At 43.9% G+C, this 26222-nt stretch overlaps 1 protein-coding gene across 2 annotated transcripts in view; it reads right to left on the reverse strand.

Annotated features, from left to right (window-relative positions):
* Positions 1-1896: 1896 nt before the first annotated feature.
* Positions 1897-26222, reverse strand: part of PTH1R (parathyroid hormone 1 receptor) — a 124137-nt gene continuing 99811 nt past the window's right edge. For both annotated transcript variants that reach the window (XM_082753457.1, XM_082753458.1), the window contains 6 exons: positions 22210-22270; positions 19840-19906; positions 16447-16541; positions 14369-14510; positions 13094-13135; positions 1897-12360 (listed from right to left, as the gene is read on the reverse strand). In XM_082753457.1, the coding sequence (XP_082609583.1) occupies positions 11998-12360; positions 13094-13135; positions 14369-14510; positions 16447-16541; positions 19840-19906; positions 22210-22270 (770 nt within the window). In that variant the 3' untranslated portion in view covers positions 1897-11997. The remainder of the gene's footprint in view (positions 12361-13093; positions 13136-14368; positions 14511-16446; positions 16542-19839; positions 19907-22209; positions 22271-26222) is intronic.

Here is a 26222-nt window from a genome sequence, read left to right on the forward strand (position 1 = left end):
CCTGCTGCACTGGCTATCCCCAAAGCCTTTGGGATGGTGCATGAAGTCACGCTTTCTTTGAGTGGTGGTGTCTGGGAAGAAAGATGGGAGCTGCAAAACCAGCAATGCAGAGCAGCATTTGCTCATGCCCAGTTACAGTCTTAGCTCTGCAAGGGCAGGGAACCACCCTGCATTGTTTGTGCTGGGCTGGATGAAGGCATCACATAGCTGTGAATGGAATGAGGCACCCCTCATGACACTGATACTGTGAATGTATCAGGTGGCATGAGAGCATCCTTCAAAATAACCACTGCAACCACATAAGGCAAAAAACAGAACCAAGAGGACACTATGCTGTGGGAGTGGGGAGGAAAGTCTGGCTTGTCCAGTTTTCCTTTTGCCATCATTTTATTTATTTTCTCTGCAATTTTGTACTACTTTCTCCACTTGATGATTAGGGACATAACCAGTGAGATGTCATGCACCCTCTTACTCCACTGAAAGTTGCTAATGGTGTGGGAAACAGTCTTAATGTGAGATGAGGGACAAGCTTAGAATGCATCTCCCAGGCAACAGTTATCCATGTGGTTGGTTTTTTACCAGCTTGTGTTGGGTCTGAAGCCATCCATGCTGTGCTTGGGAAGAGCTGGAGGTGGATGGACTACTGTGTGCTCTGTCCTGTTCCTTTCCATTCAGATGAAAGAAAGCCTGACTGAAAACAAAGATTTGGGTATAGCTGTCCCAAGCTCCAATGTTCCATTTTGAAACTGTGATACTTGCATGTAAACAGTAGGAATGGGACAGGAGCTGAATGTACTGCTGAACTACACCAAAGTGGCATTGTAGGCACCCCTTGGGATATGTGTGAAGAGGCATGTAAGGGTGAACATCTTTTTCAATGTGATTATTCTTCCCAAGGGAACCTTGTGCTTAAGGAAACGTGGGCCACCAGGTTACTGTCATTTGTGTGCAAGTCAGAGAGCACACAGGACAAAATTTTCTGTCCTGTTTCTCTCTCCTGGATGTTATCTGATACTGATGTCAAAGTCCATGAATGGGATGAAGACACTATATCCATCACATTTGCAGCCAAAACCCATGAAGCTCCATCTGGAACAAGTGTTTGTGGGACTGCCTTTGGTCAGCAGTGTTCCCATTCCCTGCTGCTGGGACCCTAGTGCTTTTTGAAATCTGGCCAGTCACTCAATGCTTATCATTCAGAAGAGGAGAAAAAGGTTACTCCTTGTTTCCACTCATAGTCTCTGGCTGGTTAGCCAGGCAAGGAATGTAGCATGCCTGTACAAACACCATTACATTTTCCTGAAACTACTACTGGAATTTGATTGCTGCTGGGGTGGTGATACACACGCTATGCTAAATGTCAGGGCCAGGAGCATTTTTTGACCAGCTCTTCCTCCTGTGCAAAGCATGCTTGCATCAGAAGAAATGCCATGACTTCACACTGAACAAGAAGAATGCCCTTAAAATTCATGTATGATAAACCAAATTTCTTCTTTTGAAGGTCTTAGATCTAAAGTGTGCATAGGAGAGGGTTTTCAGCAGGTAAATTAGCATTTCTCTAGAAGATGCTGCCCAGCAGGAAAATAAGATTGGAGTTGACCAGATTTGTTCTTTGCTCGTCTGAAAATCACAAGCTTAAGGATTGTGAAGCTACCCTGTGCAAGGTCTTCCCAAAGGGTTTCCACAGACATAACTCATTCCCATCTTTCTGCATCCACATTGAACTAGAGGATCTCAGGAAGGTCCCTCCTCATAAACACAGAGGAATATCTAGCCCACATCCATCTGAGTGTGCTCCTGAAGGATTTTAGGGGCTCTGAGGCCCATAAACAGGCAAAGACACAAAAGAGATATTTTATGAGAATCAATAAAGATTTCTTTTTATTTTAATTCCCTTTTTACATACACCTGTGGTTTGTCATTTTCCGCTCATTACTTTGGTCCATACAGAAAGCAGAAGTGGAGGAATGTAAACCAAATGTCTGCCTGACGACACACACAAGGCAATGTCCTCGTAACACATACAAAGAAATCACAGTTTTGTCCTTTAGCTTTTCAGTCTTGTCCCTCTTCTGAAGTGAAACAAGGTCTTACAAAAACACTTCAGTGAAATTACTTGTGTGTGGGGAGGAAGAAAACACCCAAATTTTTTCCCTCCTGCTGACACTAGAAGAAAAGGAGCCAATATTCCCCAAACAGACGTATCGGACAGAGCTTGGCTGACTGCTAGGAATGGCCGAGTCCTTTTTCTAATGCCCACACCCCATCGCCACCATGGCTTGGTCACCCTGAAGTTGCTGAGAAGAAGCAAGGAGTTTTAGCAGCAGGTCTGTCTCTTCATGCATGCCCCAGCTCATGCAGATGGCAAGAGATTGACGTTGTGTTTCTGAACATGGGGATGGAAGACGATGCTTGGATACACCCGTCCTTCCTCTTCTGCCACCAAATGCCTTTCTCTGCCACCAGCTCTACCTGACACAACCTGTCCTTTAAAACATTTCACCTCCAACAGCAAATGGCTTCTTACTTATCCTTCCCTGCAGCCCTCAAGGAAGAGTGATTAATTTAGACAGAGGAAAATTAAAAGGTAAAAGCTCAGCCTGGCAGGAAGCATCCAGCTCTATATTTAGAAGGGCCCATGCCTGTTGTAATGCTCTGGTTTAAATAGATGCTGCTTTCCTGATGAAGTCATTGTTTTGTCTTCTGTTTTAGGTACCTGAGGTCTGCTCTGTTTGGAGAACATCCTTCATTAAAGCTCATTTTAAGTAGTCTTTCATGTGGCTATTGTATCTCTATTTCAGAGGACGTAGGCTCAGGCATTTTGGAAACCCAGTGCATACTCATCCCATCCATCTCAAATATTTTAATCCCACGACTTTTTTTCTAGCAAGATACCATGCCCTAAATCCCCACATGTAGAAACTGACCCCAATACAAAAGCCCAATGTTGTCACTCATGAAGCATTTTGAGAGAGGAGACACTGGCCATTCAGACCATCTTCTGCCACTTGATCTCTGCTTTCTGTTTTTTTAGTGCTATTGATATAAAACATAAAGGAACCCTGAATTGTGGGTGGCAAACAAGGTTTTGGGGACAAGGGAAGGGTAAGGTCATTTGTTTGAATCATTATCTTTTTCCTCCTCAGAATTTAAGGGTAAATCCCACTCTATGGAAATCAACACACATTTTGGTGTTGGTTTTCATGGGGTCAGGATTTCATTCCATATCAATGCCAGCACATCTGTGTTGTTGCCCAGAATGAGTAACTCTTGCTTTGAGGAAGATAACCAAATACTATCAAATTCTTGAGATCATATGCCAAGAAAACAATTGCTAAGGTCACAGGGAAAAGTTACTCTGTGGGACCCAGGAGAAATGTGTGTGAAAAAAAAAAAAGAAAGAAAAAGTGCTAGTGAGGATGAAGAAGAAGAGAAAGTTGCACAGACTTTGATAAAATCCTCATTTGCTTTTTCAAGACATACCCTGTTGCAGAGAAAGTGTCATCGTGCAATAGAGCCCATCTCTATTAAATCTGTGCTGGACAGAGAGGCTTCTTTTCTGCCTGAAAAGAAGCCAGATTTATGACTCCCTGGTTACTGATGTTCATCTGGGTCAGCTCTTCCTTCACTTTTTCTTTTGTTTCTGGCCCCTGCGCTGTGTGCCAGACTCCGAGCTGATTTCCAGCCCTGCCCTGCCTCACTGGAGTCTTACAAATCCGTTCCGAATTAGGACAAAGTTTGTTGTGCTCTGTTTTTGCAAACGCTGCCTCTGGCTCCCTTACAACGCAGCGTCACTGCCCATCAGTGCTGAATGCCATCAGGAGATGTGCTCAAACAGGCGACAGCCCCAGATGGTACAGTAACACACCGCAGATGCAAAGGCAGCTCAAGGAACAGTTCTGCAAGCATGCCCCAAAGCAACACGGATGGACCGACCTAGAGAAGGGCACATAAACTACCTGAGCAGACAAGAGCATTAAGTTTAAATTAATCAAAAAAGAGAATATTTGATAGCAGTGTGCCAGATTTAAACCCAAGCCCCCAGACACTGGAAAGACATCGCGTAAGCTTTGCAGGTCATAATGAATGTCTCAAGATCTTCTATGAGCAAAACACGAGTGAGTTCAATTGGAGGCTGAAATGCTGTGCCAAGGTTTGCAAACCTTTCCCTGGCCCGTGGGAAAGGTTTCACTGAACCTTATTTGATATTTCTTTTAATGCTCCCCTATGACTTCCATTAGCTTCTCACACTCTTTTTCCCACTTGCTTCCCAAATTCTGGCAAAATGTTGATATTATCTTGAACTTTGTAAACTGTGGGGCTAGTTGAAACCTGAAAGCTGGCGTGAAAACTTGGAGGATCTGAATTCCCATGCAAGTAGGAAATAAAAGAAAAAAAAAAGAAAGAAGAAAAAAAAAAGAAAGAGAAAAAGAAAGAAGGAGCTAAGAAAAATCCCTACCAGTTAAAACAGCTGAGAATGGCTAAGTGACCACAGTGTATGGCCGTGGGGAGAACAGAGTAATCTGGACAAGCAGAGATAAAACATGTTTGCTTTATGTGATGGCTGATGCCTTGGGTGTCATTTTATTTAATCCCAAACAGCAAACCCAGTGTCTAATTCTCAGCAGAGTATTTCTGTTGCTACAGTTGGAAGCTTTATTTTAATTCCATTATGCAAATTGCAAATGAGTCTTGAACTGTGGTCTAGATTCAGATCTGTTTTGCCTTGGCATTCGACCGAGTTAACTCAATTAACTTCAGTGGAGTAGCTCCTGCCTTCTGCCAATGAACATAAAATCAACATCAGGTCTGTTTCTAACTGTCCTGCCCTAGGGACTGGTGTTGAATGACTCCGTCCGCTCATTATATCTATTCCCTCCACCACAGAGAACTCCTTCCGCACAGGAGAAGCCAGAACACCAGACACTGCACAGAAACCATTAGAGCATTCAACAGAACCTGATGAAATAAACAACAAAAAAAAATAACCTATTATGACTATTTTATTGTTTATAATCATTCTTAAGTGTGGAGCAAAGACAGCAAGTCTTTTTCTTACTCTCTGTGCTCTTTCCTTAAAAATTCATGGCGAACAAAAGACAGTTTTGGCAGACCAAACTTTCGGCTCTGCCAGGGTGCCTGTGCTCTGAGCCCTGTGTGATGGATGTGATGTGACGAGGGTGCTGTGCGGCCGATCTGAGCAAATTGTTTTCCCCTCCTGATGTTCCAGATTGGTTTTGAATCTCGGAGTTGAGATTGGCTTCTAGCCATTAAAAAAACCTGAGTCTGCATCCAGTTAAAATGGAAAATGAAATGCCTGACTGAGTTCTTTAGGTGAGATTTAGGGGGTTCTTTTCTAGGGCAAGGTTGGAAAATAGGAGCTAAGTGTAAAGAAGGACCCCAACCAACATGAATTTGGGATAGAAGGACAGGGGTGTCCACTCTGCTGGTCCTTGCTGTGGCCTTTTCTGCCCACTAAGGAGAAGCACTGTCGAAGACCTAAAACGGTTGCTGGTCCTATCCCCTCTGCAGACCTGGACCACCACCCAGACTAATGCTACAGTCTGCTAGCACTGCCAAAAACCCATGTCTCAGGCTCACCTGCACCTGCTGGACTCTCAGTAGAAGATCCCTGCTCTAAAATAATCAAAACCACCTACAGGCCAAAGAGGAGCCAGTGAAGATGTCTATCAGGCCTGAATAAAGAAGTACCTTGATTAGGACACATTTTGCCTCTTATGAGGCTTGATATATAGACAGCAAATAAACTTGTGGCTAACCACTAAATGAAGCTCATGAATAATATTTCTGGCTAAGACTTCCAGAACAAGGTCACTGGTTTTGGTTTAGCTGGGCTTGATGTCTCTGAGCTTTACATGACCAGAAGCTGGTCACAGGTGAGTTCTCAGTCACATCTCTGTACACTTCCATGCATCCCATGGAGCACATAGAAACACGAGACCAGGTTTCTGGCTCAATTGATCAGGTAATGGCTCATTACTGGGGGGAAAAAAAAAAGCCAACCTTTATCTTTTTTTTTGTTGTTTGTTTTTTTTTTCTGAGCAAAAGCAAATAAGAAAATTCAATTTGTTTCTTAGATTATTTTTTTTTTTTACCCTTGCAATGGTGAAGTTTTATTTTAGTACATTTTAGTTAACCACGTCTTTGTAACAACTCACCTCTGCTTTCTTTTGCTCTCCCACCCTTAGCTAAGAGCTAAGCTTGAGTTTGATTTTATGAGAGACCACAAAAATAGCCTGGATGGAACAGGGTAAGCCCAATAACTTTTGTACAAATGGCAGAATTTGCTGCCTCAGAACAACACGTTCCTTTGGGCCAACAGAATTTGTTGTCCAGGGGGCTCAACCTTTCACTTCTGTAGGCAAAACCAGGAGGACTGCTTTCCAACAAATGTCCACAGAGATGGACATGATTCTTATTTTACTTATACAATTTATGAACCATTATTTTTTCCAGGCAAATCCAGACAGACCTGGCCAATCCATGATGGAAATTTATTTATAGGGTCTTTTGCAAACTCATTTCCTTTACAATTTAATATTTTTCTCATTTCAAGACACCCTAGAGGAACAGGATATAAAATCTACTCTGTCTGGAGAGTGACACTGAGTTCCTGAAATGCTCTGTAGCTGGCCAGGAATATCATATATGTCCTCTATTTACTCTGCAGAACGTGGCAATTCATCATCAATAGAAGTAAAAATAATAATAACTTTAAAAAAATTAAACACAAAAATAGAAGTAAAAATAATAATAATTTAAAAAAATCAAACACAAAACGTGTCCCAGCATAAAGACTTTTAAAAATAAATAATTTCCCTAGACCTCTCTGAGGGTGCAACACGATTTCTCCCCCAGCTGGTGCTGTCAGCTGGAAAGTGCCATGGTGAAGACCTACCTTAACCTGCTCATGGCCTTAAAACAAAGCTTCCTCACATGCTGAGCAATTTACAACTTGCAGCCACCAGTGCGATGCCCATTTATGACATAGGATACATGGCTGAGGAGGCAGACACCAAACCCATAACCCCAAAGGCTGGAAAATGCTGTCTCAGTTTTTTGTTTTTGTTTTTGTTTTTGTTTTTCCTTTTTCTTCCTGTTACAGTTAAAATGTCATAAAATCTGGATGAAGCCAGAAGGAGAGGATGTGAACCACATTATTGTCACATAACTTTCCATGACAAGGTAGGGACTGGTCTGTAGCAAACTCATGGGCAATGGGCACCAATAGGTGCAAAAAAACACCTATGCTAATAAGAAGCAGTGTTGGACACAAAAGGACTTCACGGGTTCATGCAACCTCTCCCTTAAATGCAGACTCTTAAAGTGCTTTCTCTCATTTCACGCAGTCCTATTTCAGGTGAAAGAATGATTGAACAGAGTGAGAAATCTGGATGACTTAAGGGAGATACTGATCGCTTTCCTCATCCTCAGTAATTCTGCTTGAAGTTTTCAATTCTGAGTGGAAGTTGTGCAAGAAAATTAGCCAGTGAAAACACAAAACAAAACAACAACAACAAAAGAAAACCAAAATGATAGCTGAGGTTTCTTAACTTTTTAAAAGATCAGATTCTGAAGTTTAAAAATTTGTAAGCCAGTCATTGAATTAATCAAAAAAATAATCAAGAACAAAATTGGATCTTCACTCCTAATGTATTTTTATATTTAAAAAAATTGAAAAATTTTACCAGCACTGTGGATGTTCTGCAGCTTTCAGCCAATTTCCCATAAACAAACAAAAAAAAGATGCTAATCCCTGGCTTAGGAGTTCAGTTTTTAGGAGAACATTGTCAATATTCTGGCTCTGATATGTATTGGACAGGATGGAGCAGAGCTGAGGAATGGTGCGGAATGGGAAAAGACATAATCTCATTTGCACCAAGACAAAGCAGTTTATAGAAGGTGTAAAATGACTCATCTGCACTTATTCAGAGGAAAAGGGAAAAGGGACACAGGAGCATCAGCAGACGGTGCTGCTGGGCTGGGTACCATGATTTAAACCTGCCAGGGGTTGAGAATCCCTGCCCAAACCCAGCACCTCAGTGACAATGGAGAAGAGGACAGCCACCCAAAAGGTGGGCAAGGAGACCCCTCCCCAGTGTGCTTAGAGAAGCAAGAGGAGCTATAGGATACAGCCAGATGCTTTACAGGATAAGAAGAAAAAGTACACAAAGCTGACACAGTGGAAGAATAAAAACTGGAAAAATACAACCAGTTCCTCCAAGCCTTTGCCTCCTCCTAGGATGGGTTTGTGAAAGTCTCTCTACCCAAGTGTTGGCTGCACCCTGACTCCACAGCTGCCTCCTTTTTTTTTTTTTTTTTTTTTTTTTTTTTTTCCCAGGATGAGAACTATCACCCCAGGGGGACTCAGACCTCTGGATGGGGATAAACTGTCCTTGAGAAGTGCCCGGTGATGGAGAAAAGTGAAGGTGACCGCACTCCAGATCTGCAGGCTTTTGGCTAAGCACTGGCAGAACCACTCTGCCTGCCCTTCCAGCACAAATTCAAACTGCAAATGGTGGTTTCTTCTCTGTTTCAGAGAATCAGTGGAGGATGTCCTTGGATCCCTACCTAACAAAGCACAGCCTATGAACTCAGTCAACACTTTCTGCAATCTCAGCACTCAGCACAGGACAGATAGGAACAGACTCTGACAAATATACAGTCTACCTCACAGTCTGTCATGAGTTTAAAGGCAAAATCATTCCCCTGTTTTGGTATAAGCATCTTCCTTTTTTCATGAACATTGAAACACCAAGAAAAAAGAATCTATTATGTATGATTTGCATTTGAAAAGACCAGGAAAAAATTTCTTCCCGTTGTGCATGTAATTTTTATCTCCATTTATCATCGGTTTTAAAGCATTTATTCTAAGTAATCCAGTGATGAATGCATTGCAGTTTACGAGGGGTTTTGTATTTGTTTATAAATAATTTTATGTTTTTTGCTAATTCCTTGAACTTTGCTAAGTGATTGTCAAATATTATTAATCTTGAGGTATCTGTAACAAGCACAAGTAAACAGTGAGTCACCAGTGGGTTTTTTTTTTGGTCTTTTTTTTTTTTGCTTTTGCTTTGTTCCAACAGTGAAATGATGCTAAGTGATCTTTGAGTGAGAAAATCAGGAAGGTCATTGCATGAACTTGGAAGATTTAAGCACAACATACTTCTAGATGGATAGAAAGCCAGAGACAGCATACTCAATGTGCTTCTCTCTTATCGGTGGTTCAGCCACATGGGATGCTAAATATCACAGCTGTACACATTGACAGCTGACTGGTGATAACTTGTACCCCCTTTATATTCCCTCCTGAGGCCATGCCAAAATTTGTGAGGAAAAGGCAAGCAGCGAGCATGGCTGGGCTGACTCAGATTTCTGCAGAGCTGGTTAGCTCTCCATGCTAAGCTTTCACTAGAGCTGACTTCTCTGGCAAGGCTACCTAACTTCTCTGTAATAGCATTGTTAGCATTGTTCCTGTGAATATTGTTGTTCATAATAGCAACAGTGACAATAAGAAAAGTTTATGCTTTGAAAACCTGTCCTTTCTATAGCTGCTGATTTGGTGGTAAATGGTTATGAGGAGTTTTGACTTATTATAATGATACAAAACAAACAAACAAAACCAAAACAAAACAAAAATAACAAACATCACAAATAAATACTGGCTTTTAAAGATTGGCTCACGTGTGTTTGCAATTGGTTGAGAGGTGCTTCAATGCCTTACAGAGGCTACCACATCCCCTACCTATCTCTTAACCACCACACCTCTACCAGGTCCGAATCCAAAACCCAGGGATGTCAAGGGGAGGAGGTTTGTTCCTTGATTTCACTGGGTGTTGGATCCTAACCTGAGAGGCTGTTTAAAGATGATGTGGGACACAGAAAGCAGAGTCAAGGTCTCAGCAGCTCTTCCTGACCAACTTCAGAGTTTTGGGGGAAGTTTGTCCTTAATACATACTCAAAAGTCGCAGTGGTGAAGTGATTGGATACATCTCGGAGGTGCTGGTGGGTGCCACCCAGCAGCATATCTAAAGGACCAGGACAGAGAATAGGTTATTCTATAGGTTCCACCTGCATCCTAAAGGACTTCTGCAAACTGCCCCAAGGCCTGTTTTCTATCCAATTTGCATAACAGTAAGGTGGAGTAAAAATGCTTCAGGTGATTGGAATTTACCAAGAAAGAAAAAAAGAAATATGAAAACAAAACAAAGCACCATTAGAGGCTGACTTCTGGACAGCTTGAACTGAATAGTAACATTATGACGGGGGCTGAAGAGAGGATCCAGGCTGGCTCAGCCAGAATCCTTCCTTTGAGGAAGCACTTGCTGCAATAGGAAATCCAGTCACTGTTTCTAATTTTATAGTACTGGACACTTCTCAATCATGCTTCAGAATGGTCAGAGACCCTTTGCTAATGCTCAGCTGGTGTGAAATGACCTCAGCACATAACACGGTTGGTCAACAAAGGCTGTATCTCTTTGCCACTGATGAAGACATGAAGTGTGTCAGAAAACGACCTTTTGGCACACCTTGCAAAAACCACCAGAAAGAGAAACTCTGCACAGGGAAAAAATATTCCTGGTCTCTCTCTCTTGTAGGAAGCAGGTTTTTCCTTGTGCTCTTCCCTTTGGAGGCAACCCCAATAGCATTTTCTCATCTGAGCATCTCTAAGCAAACTCAATGGTTTTGGTTGAAGTTTTATACTCATTGGCACCAGCTAAGGCAGTGGCCAGGTGCACATAGGTGTGTGTGTGGCTCATCTGAATGACCCCATCATTAAGAATGGGAAAGATGCTCAGAAGGTGACCTACTAGGAGCAATCCCTGTGCTTTTTGTCCAGCAAATTTTGGTTCTCATGAAGGTAGGTTTGCCTGGCTGTATCCAGCATCTTATGCCTCTGGGCATTGATGCAGGCAGATTTGGAGTCTTTCTCCTTGTGAGGGCATGGAGTAGTGAGAAACAAGAAATTCAGATGGGGAGAATGAGCATCAATTTAAAGATTAAAAAAATGACTGAAGCTTGTTTCCATGAGCTTCCACAAACAGGGAGGGCTCATTTAGCTACCCTCAGAGCAGATTTTAGCCACACAGACACCGGCACACACTCTTCATGAAGATCTTGTGAAGATCACAACCAAATTCCCCTCCCTGCCTCAGCCAGCTTGGGAGCAGTCAGGGTGGGCCTCTCTCCACTGCTGTATCTGGAAGAATGACATTTTCGCACATTTTGATAACCACATTTTCCATCTAAAATTGCACTGGTTTCTGGCTTGCTACTGGGACTCAGGTCAGGGAAAGGAGAATACAGTTTTCAGCCTGCATCTAGCAACATGAGCTGTTAGCCCTGCTTACCCCAGAGGACCATTTTGGCAGGCAGTGGGAATACCCAAGGGAAGAACATGCCCCAGGCAGCTAGTTGTACTGACCCTTCCATGCTGAGCTCTTGGCTGCAAGAATGGACAGCTACAGCCCCCCCCGAGTAGGTCTCGTGTGTGTTACCAGACAGACTTTAAAAAGGAAAGAGCAAACTGAACCAAAGACGCTGGTGCCCAGGGTGGCTTTGTACCCTTGCAAGAAGATGGCACTGTACCTTTCTTGCAAGACTCTTGCTCTACTGGGTGAGACTCCCACCCTCCCAGGCTGCCCAAGCTCTCCAAAAGGTGAAAGGACCACGTGCTCCTGTGCAACCCTCCCTCGCCAACTCTCAGTATCTCTGTTCAGCAGGTAGCAAGGCCCTCGGGACAGCCCTGCCCCCATTATCACCAGGGAGACTCAGATCACTGAATATATGTGTGTGATCAACCACTGGCCACATTGGTGGCTCACTTTTTTTTCCCATATAACTTAACCTCTCGTTCCACCGAACAGAGAAACTGTATGGAAATCCTTGGCATCTGATGCGTGGCCTGATATTCTTTTGCCCACTAAATGCTCTCCAGGAACCTTTCTCATCCTTTTGCTTCTTCTCCTCCTCTCTTTACATCACTGTCTCTCTTTCTTCTTCAACAAGTACTGTGGGTCTGTCTCCATCATAAAGCCCAGAGCCATTTAGGTACTCCTCGTCTTTGTTGTACTGCTCTGGTCCAGAAGAAGGCATGGAGTTTTCAGAAATAGAGCCATTTTTTACATAACCTGGTAAATTCCGGTGTCCATTGAGGGTCCCTGGTATAAGTCTTGTATTGAGATGGAGGGCAAGTGCCCCTCTCGTGGCTACATTTGTGATGCTGGTGTGGGAAACCATTGGTCCATAACTGTAGGTTGTGCTCCCACTTCGTGCTTTCCTTTTGAAGTCAAGTGCTAATGTCCACCTGCTCCATGACTTCTTTATTTCTGCTTGGACCTGTGATAAGAGGGGAAAAAAAAACATGAGTGGAAGGACAGAGGGCGATCAGCAGGATGTATTATCCACAGGGGTGGAGAAATCTTTGGAGGGTAAAATTGGAAGGAACATCTTGTGTTTATGCTGCAGGACATAAGAAACATATCTGTAGTTGCATTTCCCCTTAAAATCCATAAGCTTAGGCCCAACAATACTTATGTTGGACCGTGAAAAGTAATTCTGTTCTTTGCAGTGTGCATTCACTGACCACCTAGATTGTTAGCATCCAGCCACAGAGGGAATTACAGGGAACAAAGACAGCTCAAAAGCAATCTTAAAATTAAAGCATGTCACTTGAAACAGAATAAAAGGGTCAACAAAGCTTGGCCTAACAAAAGAGCTTGCTGCTTAGACAGCTATTCTATCAATCCCCTTTTATTTCTGCCACCGATCAGATATTAGGCAGCACAAAACAGCACTTGTGCTGGGAAAAGGAAAAAAAAAAGCACTTTTTTTCCACCCATTAGCTACTTCCAGTAGCTCATTTATTGATGACAGATTGATCTGTATGTCTTACATGACCAAAATAAGTGTACGAACTTTCTGTGTGCATGTACAGATCTTTCAGTGAGTGAAAAACAGGGTTGCATCTCTAGACTAAGAGGGGATACACTGATGTGCATCCACCTTACCACCTGCATTTAGAACTAGCTTAACAAAGGTGGGACATAATTAAGAAGCTGATGACTCTTACCTCTCCATTGCAAAAACAGTATATGATGGCAACAAAAAATCCCTAGAAGAAAGAAGAAATAACACATTAATATTAATCTGGCAGCAGCTGAGTATCTATACCCTGATGGGGTTGCCCAGCATCCCTGTGTTTCTCTGAAATCAGTGATGGTTATAACTTGCTTTATATGATATGGATAGGAAACATTGCTCTGTTTAGTAGTGCGTGAGGGACAGATTAACGTAGCCATTTTTTACAGACAATTCACAAAGTAAATGGACTATATAAACTCTCTGGATCATGCTCTACCTAACACATCTATTCCCCTGTCCCGATCTTTTGCAAAATTCCTAAGACAGTGATGAGGGCCTGGGAAGGTGGTGGGGTCTCACTCACTAGAGGTATTTAAGAACATATTGGATACACATTTCCAGTGCTTTACATGTAGCTGATCCTGCTGCTGGACAGGAGATGGCCCTAATGGGACTCTTTCAGCCCTGGTTTCAGGTGGGGCAGCCTGTATGTTGGGCAGAACTGGCTGAGGGGGAGCGGCAAAACCAGTCAGATGTGAGAAAACCATCCACATATTTTTTATTGGTCAATAGTTTGGCCAGATCTTGGTGAGGTCACCTGCTATTTGTTCCCTTCTGAGCCCAGCAGGAACTGTGGAAGTGCATGGATGCAAGCTTTGTCCCCACCTGCCATACAATTTCATCTGGCAGACCCACTGTCCCCCTCCATCATCCACACTAGTTGACCATGATGATAGGTAGTTGCATGTGAGCCAAAAGTTAATCTCTGAGGGAAGAGTGGGCAGTGGCTAAAAAACACTGCTCTGCTTGTAGAGCTTTGCATATTCTTGCTGTTGTGCCTTATACAGGAGCAGTCCTATAACTGAATTTGCCTTTTACCCAAACCTTGAACTGAGGAATCCATTCACAGTGCTGAGAGACAGCTTGGGATAAGCTAATTGGAAGCTAATTTGAAACAACACGTCTCTGTGGATCTCTACCAGCTTATGTCTATCCTGGATCTACACAGATTTTGTGGGGCAAGGTATCTTTCAACAAGCTTTTTTTTTTTTTTTTTTTTTTGACACACTGATCCTTTTTGCACTGTATTTTGCAAATATAAAACATACTTGTTGCTAAAATACTGTCAAATCACCTTGTGAATGAAATCTGACATGCTGTAAACACAACCCTGTTTCTAAAGAGAACACCTTGCACTCTCCTTTCCCTCCCCCCTCTGTTTAAATCCTTGTAGTTTGTCCCCATAGTTTAACAATTACAATACCTGGAAAGAGTTGAACAGCATTTCATAGTGCATTTGAACTTGCCAAAGAATCCCTGACACATCTGTGTATGGCATAGCCATGAAAACAATATAGTGAACGCCAAAGAGAGGCATAAGGACGAGGGTAGATTTCAGCAGCTTCCTGCAGGAACAAGGAAAGAGAAGACACAGAGGAAGTCAGTGGATGGGGTGAAACTCCCAGCCAGGCTGGTCCACGTCATACCTTGGTTGTCTATCGTGCATAATTTTATGGCTCAACCTGCCCCCTACACTAGTCCTGGGTAGCTTACGTTTACACAGGCTCTACGTACGCCCACAGCTTCAAGCCATTTATTCTCGTATGGCATGAGACACAACCCAATCCATCCCCCAGCATGTCGTGATATGCTAATCTAACCCTCTTCACATGCATGTCCCCATGAGATGCTGCTGTAGGTACTGGAGGTGAAGACACCAAGACTTCTTTCTCAGCCTCAGACCATCCACTATTTTCAGTCAGGAATATGGGAACAAGATGGAAGAGTGACTGGAAAGAAATATCCACTGGTGCTTCCAGGTCCCAGCCTCTAAATTCCCTTGCCCCTAAAGGGTGATTCTGCTTCTGAATTTAAAGACTGGACATAGTCCTAGACAGCCTACTCCAGCTGGTGTTACTGGAGCAGGGGGACTGGACCAGATGATTTCCAGAGAGTCCTGCTCACCACAAAATTTCTGTAATTCTGCAGTTCTCTCTTCTTATTGAGGCAAAGATCCACCCAGGATTAGTGCCTTCTGTGCAACGGTGGAGAGGGAATTGCAGAATTATGCTAGATACCAAAGGGAAGTGAATGTCATAGTATGGGGTAAGCTGGGGGTCACCAATCCTAGGAGGTGTTTTGGACTGCAGCATCCCCTGGAAAGCCCTGTTTGAAGGAGAAGCTCCATCTCAGCACAACACCTATGTCAGGGGGTAGGAGGGAGGTAAAATGAAGCCCTGAGTGCTTGGCTGGGTTTGCTCCTGAGGGATCCAGCTTTGCCTGGAAGTGATGCTAATTGAAGGATTAAACCCGCTGCCAAGAGTTACAGCAAGTCACCAAGTGCAGGCAATTATTGAGAAGGACGGACATCACTACCAGAAAGACCTGGTACCACCTCTGTCCAGCAACTGGAAACCACCGAGGGAATTTAGAACATTAAAAGGAGCAGGCCCCATCCAAACCATAATTAATAGCAAGCTTCAGCCAGGGATAAATAAATAGATAAATCAGAGCCATGACAGGGCAGCAAAGGAAAACGGAGAGGTGTTTTCCAGCCAAATATCATTCCTGATTCAAATGAAACATCTTGTGTTTGGAGAGTGTGATGGTAGCAATGAGCTCATGGTTTGCAGCCCAAATTGCCCTGTTCTTCCCCCCTGCATGTGTCCTGCCGGTGAGTCCAGCTGAAGGGATTCGGAGAAGCCTTGGGAGCCCTCGAGCAGCCGAGGTGTCTCAGCAATCTGCTTTTTCTGTCCAGCTTTGACCATACTACAAATACCCTAAATTATCAAGAGAGAAGAGCTGGCAGAACAAAGGAAAACAAAACAAACAAGGAAAGGCCAGATTTCCAGCAACGTTTCAGGAATCTTTTTTTTTTTTTTTTTTTTTTTTTTATTATTTCAGCAAAAGCACTGGAGCACCCACTGAAGGGCAGATTTAACAAATAGAGTAAGTTTTACAAAGCACAGGAGGGAAATAAACAGAAATAAATAAAATTGTACAAGGTTTAGGGGCTTCAACAGCACAAGCAACGCTTTTATTTTTGCACTGTTGGTTCAAGGCCAGCACAGTCACTTCCTAACTGGCTGGAGGAACTGAGCTCCTCTCTTTACTATGAGGCAGGTCCCTGGGGTTGGATTGGAGAGGTTTAGGGGAGGTTTAATCGGCTGCTGATTCATTCTGCATTATCAGGCTCAGAAGATGGTGTTCTTCTCACCTTTTTTTAAGTGTCTACAGGGTGGGTATTTTCAGCTGAACCACTCACCCTGGGCTCCCTCTGCAGTCAAAGAGGAAAAGGGGAACTTTCACTTCTCCCCGAACCAAGGAGGGTTCGTGACTCACCTGTACTGTTGTCTTGAGTCACACCTCCCTGCATTTGTCTCCCGTAGCTTGGTTGCTAGGACTCTGATAATATTGATAAAAAGAATAAAATTTACCTGGAAGAGGGAAAAACAACAACAATTAATAACTGTTAAAGGAGATGTAGCCGATGTTCATGTTGCCCAGGCTGTGTTTCTCCTAGGTGAGTCAAGGGGCTTGTATCTGAGCTGGAAGTGCTCCTCCTGTAGCAGGGATGATCTCCCCTGGGAAAAACCCAGTGAATGGTGAGATTACACCAGCCTTATTTAACCAGAATGGTTGAGAGAGAAGAGAATGGGATCCTCTGGGAAGGGGTAGACATCCCAAATGGGAACACCGACACTTGAGCTAGCCAGCCTGGGCTGCCTTGTGCATGAGTCCCTTATTGAAAAATGCTGTGAGATAGGGAGAGACTGAAAGATAGCGAGGAGGTGGTGAGTAGACACCTGACAAGTGGATATAATCTCAGTATTCAAGGCAGTGATTACCAGACATTTCAAGGTTTGGACTGCAGTCAGCCCTCAGTGTTTTTCACATCATCTTTATTACTTGGCTTACAGCTCTGTACAGTGATATGGGCCATTTTTATGGCCTCATAAACCTCTTAAGCTGAGTTTGGGGTCCAGGGAGCAGAGTGAAATTCAGTTATATTGTCCCTTGCAGCCAACCTGATGTTAAGGTCCCCTCAGGCTAAGAGAAGCATTAGTAAGATGATTTTACATATTTCCATGTGCAAAAGGAAAGAAGAACAAGCAACCTGCATCACGAAGAAAACACAGAGTAGACACAGCTAGATATGACAGGTCAAGAACATAGAAGGGTAAAATAACTAAAACTTCTGTTGTACGTCTGCAATAAAAGTTCTCCAGAGGAGTGTGTGGTGTGGACCAGACAGTAGGGACAGCAACAACAGACAGAAAAAAATATCTTCTTGCTGTACAGTGAGCCATATCTGTGAACCCAGTTGCTGAACTAAGCTCACCCAGTCCTACAGGAACATGCCCATGGTGAGGGATGCTGCAAAAGGTAACAATACCTCATGGTTACACTGATATTTATCAGAGCTGAGAAATGGGGAGATGTTTGGGGGATTCCTGGGTTTTTGAATGTCCTTATGAATGGCTTATAACCCTAGCTGCTCCCAACAAACCTATTCTCAAGGACATGGTGAGACTACAAGAAGGCTGCACGCTGCTGGGCTAATACTGATGTCTATGGGCTTGCAGCAGTCATTTGACTTCTCAGACACCAGTGTAGCAGCATTTCAAGGAAAAAAATTACCACGCCACACACAGCCTCATAGTTTCACACCAGAAGGGACCATTAGGAACCTCTAGTTTGATCTCCTGCAAAGCACAGTCCATAAGACCTCCTTGTATTCATTTTGGTTTGAGCTACAGCAGATCTGGGTTTCAGTGTTTCCATGACGGAGATCCTACCACAACCATTGCTAAGTCGTTCCAATGGTTAATTATCCCCACTGTTAAAACAAGTAGCTCCCTGAGCAGCTGAATGTACACGGCTTGGTTTGCTATGGCTTTGTCTTCTGTGGTTGGATTCTTTCTCCTTTAACGAGGTGCAAGTTCGTTTCGAACAGCTCTCCTCTGTGTTAAAAAGGGGTAAGGTCACACTACGCCCTTTCCAGTGAAGGGGCATTGGTAGAATTTCTCTCCAGTATCTATTTGACTGTTTTCATGAGGTCTGTGGGATTTTAACATCTATGCAACTCCATTCCCTTAGTTACATTTGGTTGGAATTTACTGACTGGCACAAGAGTTGTAAGGGAGGGATGGATAGACCGACAGGCAGAGAAGCACACAGCCTGGGGCATATAACTCATTTTCATTGGAAACCAATGTTAGAAAAAGGAATTAAAAAAAAAAAAAAAAAAAAGCAGGCTTTTTTTTTTTTTTTCTCATATGAGTTTTTCTAGCTTCAAAGTCTCAACTGTGGTATCTTGTTCTACATTTGTTGAATAAATTGAAGATATCCAACCTTATCATAGTGAGGAGGGAAACTCCTGTGACTTTCCTGAAACATGTGCTAAGGTTTAAAAGAAATCCAGACAACTGAACAAAATCAGTTAGTAACATAGTGGAGGGATTTTAAGCCCCTCAGCCTTCAAATTCTCTGCAAGTACATCCAGAAAATGCATAACTTAGTCCAGCAACATATGACCAGCCAGTGTGGGAATTGAAAAGGCAGCCAAGTGAACAATATGAACCCACAGAAATTAAACAGAAACAACCCACAGAATATTTTTGCATGATAAATAGCTGCATTTGCAAATAGCCAAGGTACAAGCAGAGCAGAGCCTCATGGAGAAACATTATTTTTACAAGGGCAAGCCTCAATTGAGCTCTTTCTCCTCTGCTAATTGGGCTTTAAATTAAATGCAATGGGGTTGCTGGCATTCATCTCATTGAACTATCTGAACTTTCTTCTCCATCCTACTATTTTGTTTCCAATGACCACACTGTGGGCTTGGTGATTCGTTTCTTCCAAGGTACAGAATTGATTACTAGGGCCAGGTGGAGAATTTCCACCAAAAGGAAATTCTGAAGAAGAAAAAACCCCATCAAATCCAAAGTAGCTCACCTAATCACACATATGATCACATTTACCTCAGAAACTTTCCTGGTGTTTATATGCAGATGGACTGACTTTCTTCTCACCCACACTGATCATCTTCCAAGGCCTCCTGATTTGTGAGTCAGTGCAGAGTACACAGAGCTTAATGCAAAACCCTCTGAAGACTATAAAGAGATTCTTACTGACTCTGCTCAGCTACTCCTGGATGTATGTAATGGGGAGCTAGGATATGTGGGTGGGGAAAAGCTCTTTTACTTGCACTTACCTAACTATCAGAAGATGGAATAATGGAGAACCATAGGGAAAGACAGAAGGAGGAACAAGGGTAATGACTGAAAACTGTGAAAGCAACTTCTCAAGCTAATTAGGACCTTGTTCAAGCAAACACATGACCCACCAAATGCCCCTCATGAACTCAATAACAGTGCTTCCCAATGCAGATGCATGGTAAGAATGTGTTAAGACCCCTGGGGGTTTTCAGTATCACATGGGTTGTCAATATTATATTGAATATTTGTTTCGTTAATGATTTTAGGTCTTAGGTCATGCCATCTTTCTCTCCTAAGCAAAACAAAACTGCACATAACCCCACTGCTGTACGCAGCTATTGAACTTATAGACAGGTCAAAAATAAGGCCCTTAAACTGGAGATGCTGAGACTCCACACCTAAGGCAGGAGCTGTGCTAGAAGGTAATTAGAGCAGGGTAGCCTGGCCCCACTCTCTGCACTGTGCCTACACCGTCAAATGCAGCCTCCCACCATTGCAGTCAGCCAGTACTCACCACGATAGCTGCCAGGATGGGCACCTGAATAATCCATTTTAAATTGCCAGCACTCAAGTCCCAACACCTGAGAAGAGATTGAGATCCCATTAGGAAATAATTGGTTACAAGGAGCAACAGACTCGCTGTCTCCTTGGGTAAATCCACCCTCGAAGGATGGGATTCCTCCAAAGCCTGCTGGGTTGGAAAGACCTTGATCTAACCTTGCCTTCAGTCCTCATGGCTCCAAAGGAGCCCTTTTTCCTGCTGTTACACCATTCAGAACTGAACCCCCTGCTAAATGCATTTAAAGTTATGCTCTCCAGATGGTGGAACAGCTCTTTCCACAGTCATCAAGACCTGTCCCTTCTGGGCAGGAACCCACCCTTTTCCACTTCTTCTTCATCTCTTTAAGAGAAAAAAATGCACGAAAAGTATTCTGGTTTTCATGAAAAAAAGAGAGGCTGTGCTGGGTTTTGCACTGGCTGAATTAGTTTAATGCTACCCCTTGGAATAAGCCTACGCGACTTTGCATGGGGATCAGTTCTGTCCGAGTATGTGGTAGTATGGATAATTCTGTTTTTCTACATTCAGATCCTGTGCTTCCTTCATCCCTGCAGTCACACCAAGACCCAGACATGCCCCATAAAAGTCTTTATCTTCTTTTCATCTCCCGCCCTTATCCAAGTGAGGACTGAAAGGGCAAACTCTTGGTGGCATGGATGTTCATCTATGGTTCTCCATCTGCTGATGAGGGGCTGGACACTATTTCCTCCCAGGCATTTCCAGCAGCCATGGAATAAGGTCACTCAGTGTTAATTACTCTGTTTGAATTCTCTCCAACCACAGAGAGAGGACTGCCACAGGCCTTTCTTTATCTGAGCCAGACAGCCCCCACATGGCAGCTGCAGTTTTCATTTCGTGGGCCAAACTGCCCAGGCAACTCTTCAAGGAAAGCGAGACAGGGGCAGAGAAACCACCAGTGCTGACTGAAGGGCTGTACAAGGATGAGCCTGAGCCAATGCAGATGCGTCATCCTCCACTAGCTGTGCTACCAGGTCCTTCTGAGCCTGGAGCTTGGCTTTCTCCCCTTTGCAAAGCAGTCTCTTCCTAGGCAAAGTCATTGGAAAAGTTGCCTGGGACCCCCAAATTTTTAATGGCACATTGTGTGTAGGAGAAACCTGCCTTGTGGTCAACGTTGGGCTGTTTGGAGGCAAACATGGTTGTGTTGGGCTTGAAGATTTGATGCTATGGATGCTTCCTTCAGCTTGATGCAAGAATAGTAGGCCTTGGGGTGTTTGTATAGGACCAAAGAAACAGCTGATTCGGCATCCTATTTCTACAGTAGCCAGAAAGTGATATTTAAGGAGAAACAGACAAGAAGGTAGTAACATTTTTCCAGAATATTCTTCCAACAATCTGCAGTTCAGGATGGCTTTCTGAGCCAGAACATTACTATTTAATACGTCTGGAAGAATTTATCTCATGAGTTTGTACAAATGCTTCTTAAACCTAAGGACATGCTGGCACCCACACCTTGTGCAGTGAAGAGGTGCTTCACCCCTCCTCAGTGTGGAGGCATCTCCTGTGGCTGTGCTGAACCTGCTACCACCCAGCTTCATGCAGGGCTTTCCAGCTCTGCTACTGGAAGAAGCAGGGAATGACTGATCTCTACCCATGCTCTGCAGGGCATTCCTTCATGATTCAAGCCATTCCTGCCCCTGCCTGGCTGTGAAACATCTCCTTCAGCCCCAGGGATAACAGCTGTAGGTGTTCACATTATTAATTTCTGTAAAATGAAAGCAAAACCAGGAAAGTTGGACCCATTTTAACTTTCACCCCCAACAGAAAAAAAAAAAGAAGAGAGAGGAGAGGAGAGGAGAGGAGAGGAGAGGAGAGGAGAGGAGAGGAGAGGAGAGGAGAGGAGAGGAGAGGAGAGGAGAGGAGAGGAGAGGAGAGGAGAGGAGAGGAGAGGAGAGGAGAGGAGAGGAGAGGAGAGGAGAGGAGAGGAGAAAAGAGAAGAGAAGAGAAGAGAAGAGAAGAGAAGAGAAGAGAAGAGAAGAGAAGAGAAGAGAAGAGAAGAGAAGAGAAGAGAAGAGAAGAGCAGAGGAGAGAAGAGAAGAGAAGAGAAGAGAAGAGAAGAGAAGAGAAGAGAAGAGAAGAGAAGAGAAGAGAAGAGAAGAGAAGAGAAGAGAAGAGAAGAGAAGAGAAGAGAAGAGAAGAGAAGAGAAGAGAAGAGAAGAGAAGAGTTGCTAATTTCATAGTAGGAAGTGATTCTGGCTTTCTCTGGTTCTTTTTATCCTTGTGATACACCCACAAAGTCACCTATGCCAGAAGCCCCACGAAGGCATCACAGGTGAAAGAAAGAAAAGGAAACCCAACAGGACTTACTCTGTGTCGGCTAGAGTGGCTCTCACGCTGGCCCACGCTGTAACAAATACAGCAGGGAGACCTGGAAAGAAACACAGATCAACGGGGTGAGCAGGGGAATTAGAGGACTCTGACAGCATAAGCCCAATTGGAGAAGGATAGGGGAATGTGGAAGAAGGAGCTTTAAAATATTCAAGCATAATTTGGACCATTAAAGCCATTTGGACTATTAAAGCATTTGGACCATTAAATCTTGTTCTTTTTATCTCTTCTGTGGTCCAAGCACTGTAATGGTAAACCAAGGATGAGAAGGGAGCATTTTATGGAGGCCAAATGGCATGGCCTGGACAAGTCCACCCTACTAAAGTCTCCTGGTTTTCAATATGGAGCAGCTTGCTTTGCTTAAGCTTAAGCTATATTCTAAGCCATGCCTGGAGATGCCCCGTTGATCTGGGGTCAATGGACCCAATGTGAGTCATGGACTTAGGACAAATGGTCACATTCCTGTACCTAAGCATTGCTGTATGGGGATGTAGCCTGTATAGCCTGAACCTGTGTGACCGCTGCTTGCTCTACATAAATGATTCAACTCAAAGCAGAGATGGGGTTTGTATAGTGCATCTTTCCCAACATATTTGTTCCTTTCCTTTGGATTCAGGGAATGGTGGGTCTAGAATTGGGCTCAGACTGTATCGCCCTGAAAATGGCCTTGAGTATGCCAGAAAGTTGCATTGAATCCAGAACACCTTGGTGGCTGCAACGAAAAAGGGTCTGGGCATGCCTTTTGCAACTTTCCATGTTCACACATTGTTTAACTGTCAGGTAGCTCCCAGCCATCTCAGAAACCCCTCTTTGTGGTTCAAGCCGTCCATTTTGGGAAGAGAAGTGGTGTAGAAGGAGAGCAAAGCTGTATAAGTGTAAGCTGTGCCATCACCCCAGTTGGCCTCTAGGCTGGGAAAACAAATTCTGACCCATTTAATGTACAGAAATTGATGTGGCATGCAGATTGAACTCACCTATGGGCCTTAACCAAGCCCCTGAAAGAACTGCACTGCCCTATGCCCTATGTACACCACTGATATTTTTTAAGAGGCGCCAAGGCAGTGCCTGGCTGATATTTTGGCTAGAGAAATAAGAAGTAGCAATGAGCTGAAGGAGGAAATTTTGGAGGGAAAAATTAATGTCTTTTTTTTTTTTTTTTTTTTTTGGAATGAAAGGTCAAGGGCTCTTTCATAGGTCCTAACTCTCTACAAATTTTTCTTTACTCCATTTTGATTTTTTCTGGCCTGGATGGATAAAAAACTCTGTTAAGTGTGAGAAACTTGCTGCATGAAGCAGACAAATGCTGGAATTCAGCGTAATACTTGCAAAATGCTCTAGCCCAAGGTTCACTCCCAAAGGAACCATCCTCATTTCAGCACAGTTACACTGGGCATCGTCTTTTCCCTGCAAAAAGTAAGAGAATCACCAATATCCAAATGCAATCTTCTATTTATTTTTTTAGGGTCCGGTTCTGCTTTATTTGTACAACTGAGTCCCCTACTGGCTTCCCTTAAAAGGCAGGATCAAATCCACAGTAGCTTCCACAAATTCCAGAAGAATAACCCCTTTCAGGTGAAAAAAAAAATTAAAAAATAAATAAAGGCGACATTTATCACCGATGACTGTAAATATGCTGTTCACAGTCTAAGCTCATTGGGGCTCGGCGTGCATAAGCACACGCTTAACTTTCAGCATGCACTTAAGTCTCATTAGAGTGCTTAAAGGCTTTCCTGACCACGGACGCTTTCCTGAGCTGGGGTGTGGGGCAGGGACGCCTGTCTCGTACACACATGGACAACGGGGCCGTTATCTTGCTTGGAACCTTTAAATGCCACGGTAATATAAGAAAGCATAAATAATTAAACACAGAGCCTCACTCAGGACCAGCACTGCCTACAAAGATACATTTATAAGGAATGCACCCTGCTTCACAATCCCCTGCCATGGCTGGCACTGGATAGAAAATACTTAACCTATTGCACCGGGAGCCCATGAGCGTGCTGAAGCTGAGGGCTTGGGGAAGGTGATGATTTATTGCAACAAGCACCATCTATATCCTTCTCACTGTTAATCACCCATCTATGAAAAATACGTGCGTGCTGCAAACGACTGGCAGAGCTACCCGAGGCTCAGATGCTGTAACTACTGATAGCAGCAGTCACATTCCCCTTTACACCCTCTGCCTTCAGAGGCTCGGGTGCCTGCTGCCTGCCCATAGGCAGTGGATGTTCACCCGTTATGGTGAAGCTATAATTTTGAAGGATGGATTGTTTCAGAGATTTGGATGCGTTTGACACATACTTTTTCCTCGCTAGCCTGTCCTGTATTTCAAAAATGACACCATTCCCATTCCTATTAATGCTGTGTTGTGTTAAAGGTTCCTAGCAACAATAACACATGCAGGAGAAAATAATTATATCTATGCATGTATTTATTCTGCAACTGCCACCTCACTCTGTGCAGGCAAGCTTAGGAAAAGGATCCTTGACATTTTCTGCAAAACACACAAAATGAATTCCTGGCACCAGTTTTATTGCTACGTTTGTCTTTCTGTCTCTCTAGCGTGCTTCTTATTTTCAGTGTGAACAGTCATAAATATTCTTAAATTTACGGAATGTGGAATGAATCCTCCCCCTCCCCTTTCCTCTGCCCCATTTTTAGATTCTCTCTCCATCAATGCAACATGCAGAGCTTGGGCCTCCAGGTGCTTTTTAGAATTCAGCTTTTTCCTCCCCCTCTGGTAAACCAGTCTGTCGAAGGCAGGGTCAGGAGGCTTAGTCTTCCCTCCAGCATCTTTTTACTTTCAGAGGGTGATGACTGGCTTTTTGGTGTCACCACGTGAAAGTGATGCCCTGAGATGGACAATACTACTACTGAGCACTCACAGCAACCATTGATGGGAGAGCCATTAACCAAAAAACCTCAAAGTTAGACACGTAAAGATACAAACAGGCAGATGCCCGAGAGGATGCAGCTCCTCTTGTGATTAAATGCATCTGGGCAACCTGCCAGAAAAAGGAAAGGAAGCCTCCAAAAAATCCCGTGACCTCCTAAGTGGTTGTGTGTGCAGAGGGGTGTGGGTGCAGGTGGGCGCATGCTCGTCCTCCCCCAAACGGTGTGCGCACGACCAGCGTGATGCAGGATGAACCCCGCGGGGTGGCGATGCCGTGAGCGACTTCTACAGAATCCACATTGTATGCGCTGTGCATTTCCAGTCGTTACACACAGTGTGTACAATGCAGGTGCTATAAAGTCAGGCGTGGAAAGGGAGGTGGTGAAGTCGCCATCCCCGGGGGTGTTTAAAAGCCGTGTGGGTGCCATGTGGTGCCTAGGGACGTGGTTTGGTGGCAGGGTTGGGAAGGGTTGGACTTGATGATCCTAAGGGTCTTCAACTGAAATGATTCTATGGTTCTGTCATCACCCTATCAGACAGCAAAAGTGCAGGCCTCAAGCTGCACAAATTCTGGTGTCCATCCCAGCCCCTGCTCTGCTCTGCCACCTTCCTTGCACACGTGTCCTGGCACGTGGAAATGTGCCATTCGTGCATGTGTCAAAGCTGTGAGTTAGAGAGGCAGTTGCAAAGCGCCTGCTAGAAGAAGAAAGCTCATGAATAAAGACCTTATGTAGGCCTGGAGAAATCTGGTCTCTGTTCCCTGCTATTTGAACACCTCTGAATTTATAGGGAGTGTTTATTCAGCCCCTCTCTGTCACAGTTTCCTCATATCAAATGGGACCAATAACACTTACATACACCTCTTGCCCTGTTAAGTAGGAATGCTTTCAGGCAAGGATGATTTCTGCATAGATTACCACGCGGGGCTTCCCATCACGGGTTTTTGGACCTGAGCACCTCTGACAATAACACGTGGATCTGTTTGTCTCGTTCAGGTCTCCCTCCAATGCTCATTTGCACCGTAGCTGAAAGCCAGTGCGGTCCAGCCGGGGGAATTAACGCGGTGTGAAGGAAAAATGCCAGTGGAATCAGCTTGGGT

Source organism: Aythya marila (assembly GCF_965140915.1).
Source record: "Aythya marila genome assembly, chromosome: 2".
In the NCBI taxonomy this organism is placed as follows: Eukaryota; Metazoa; Chordata; class Aves; order Anseriformes; family Anatidae; genus Aythya; species Aythya marila.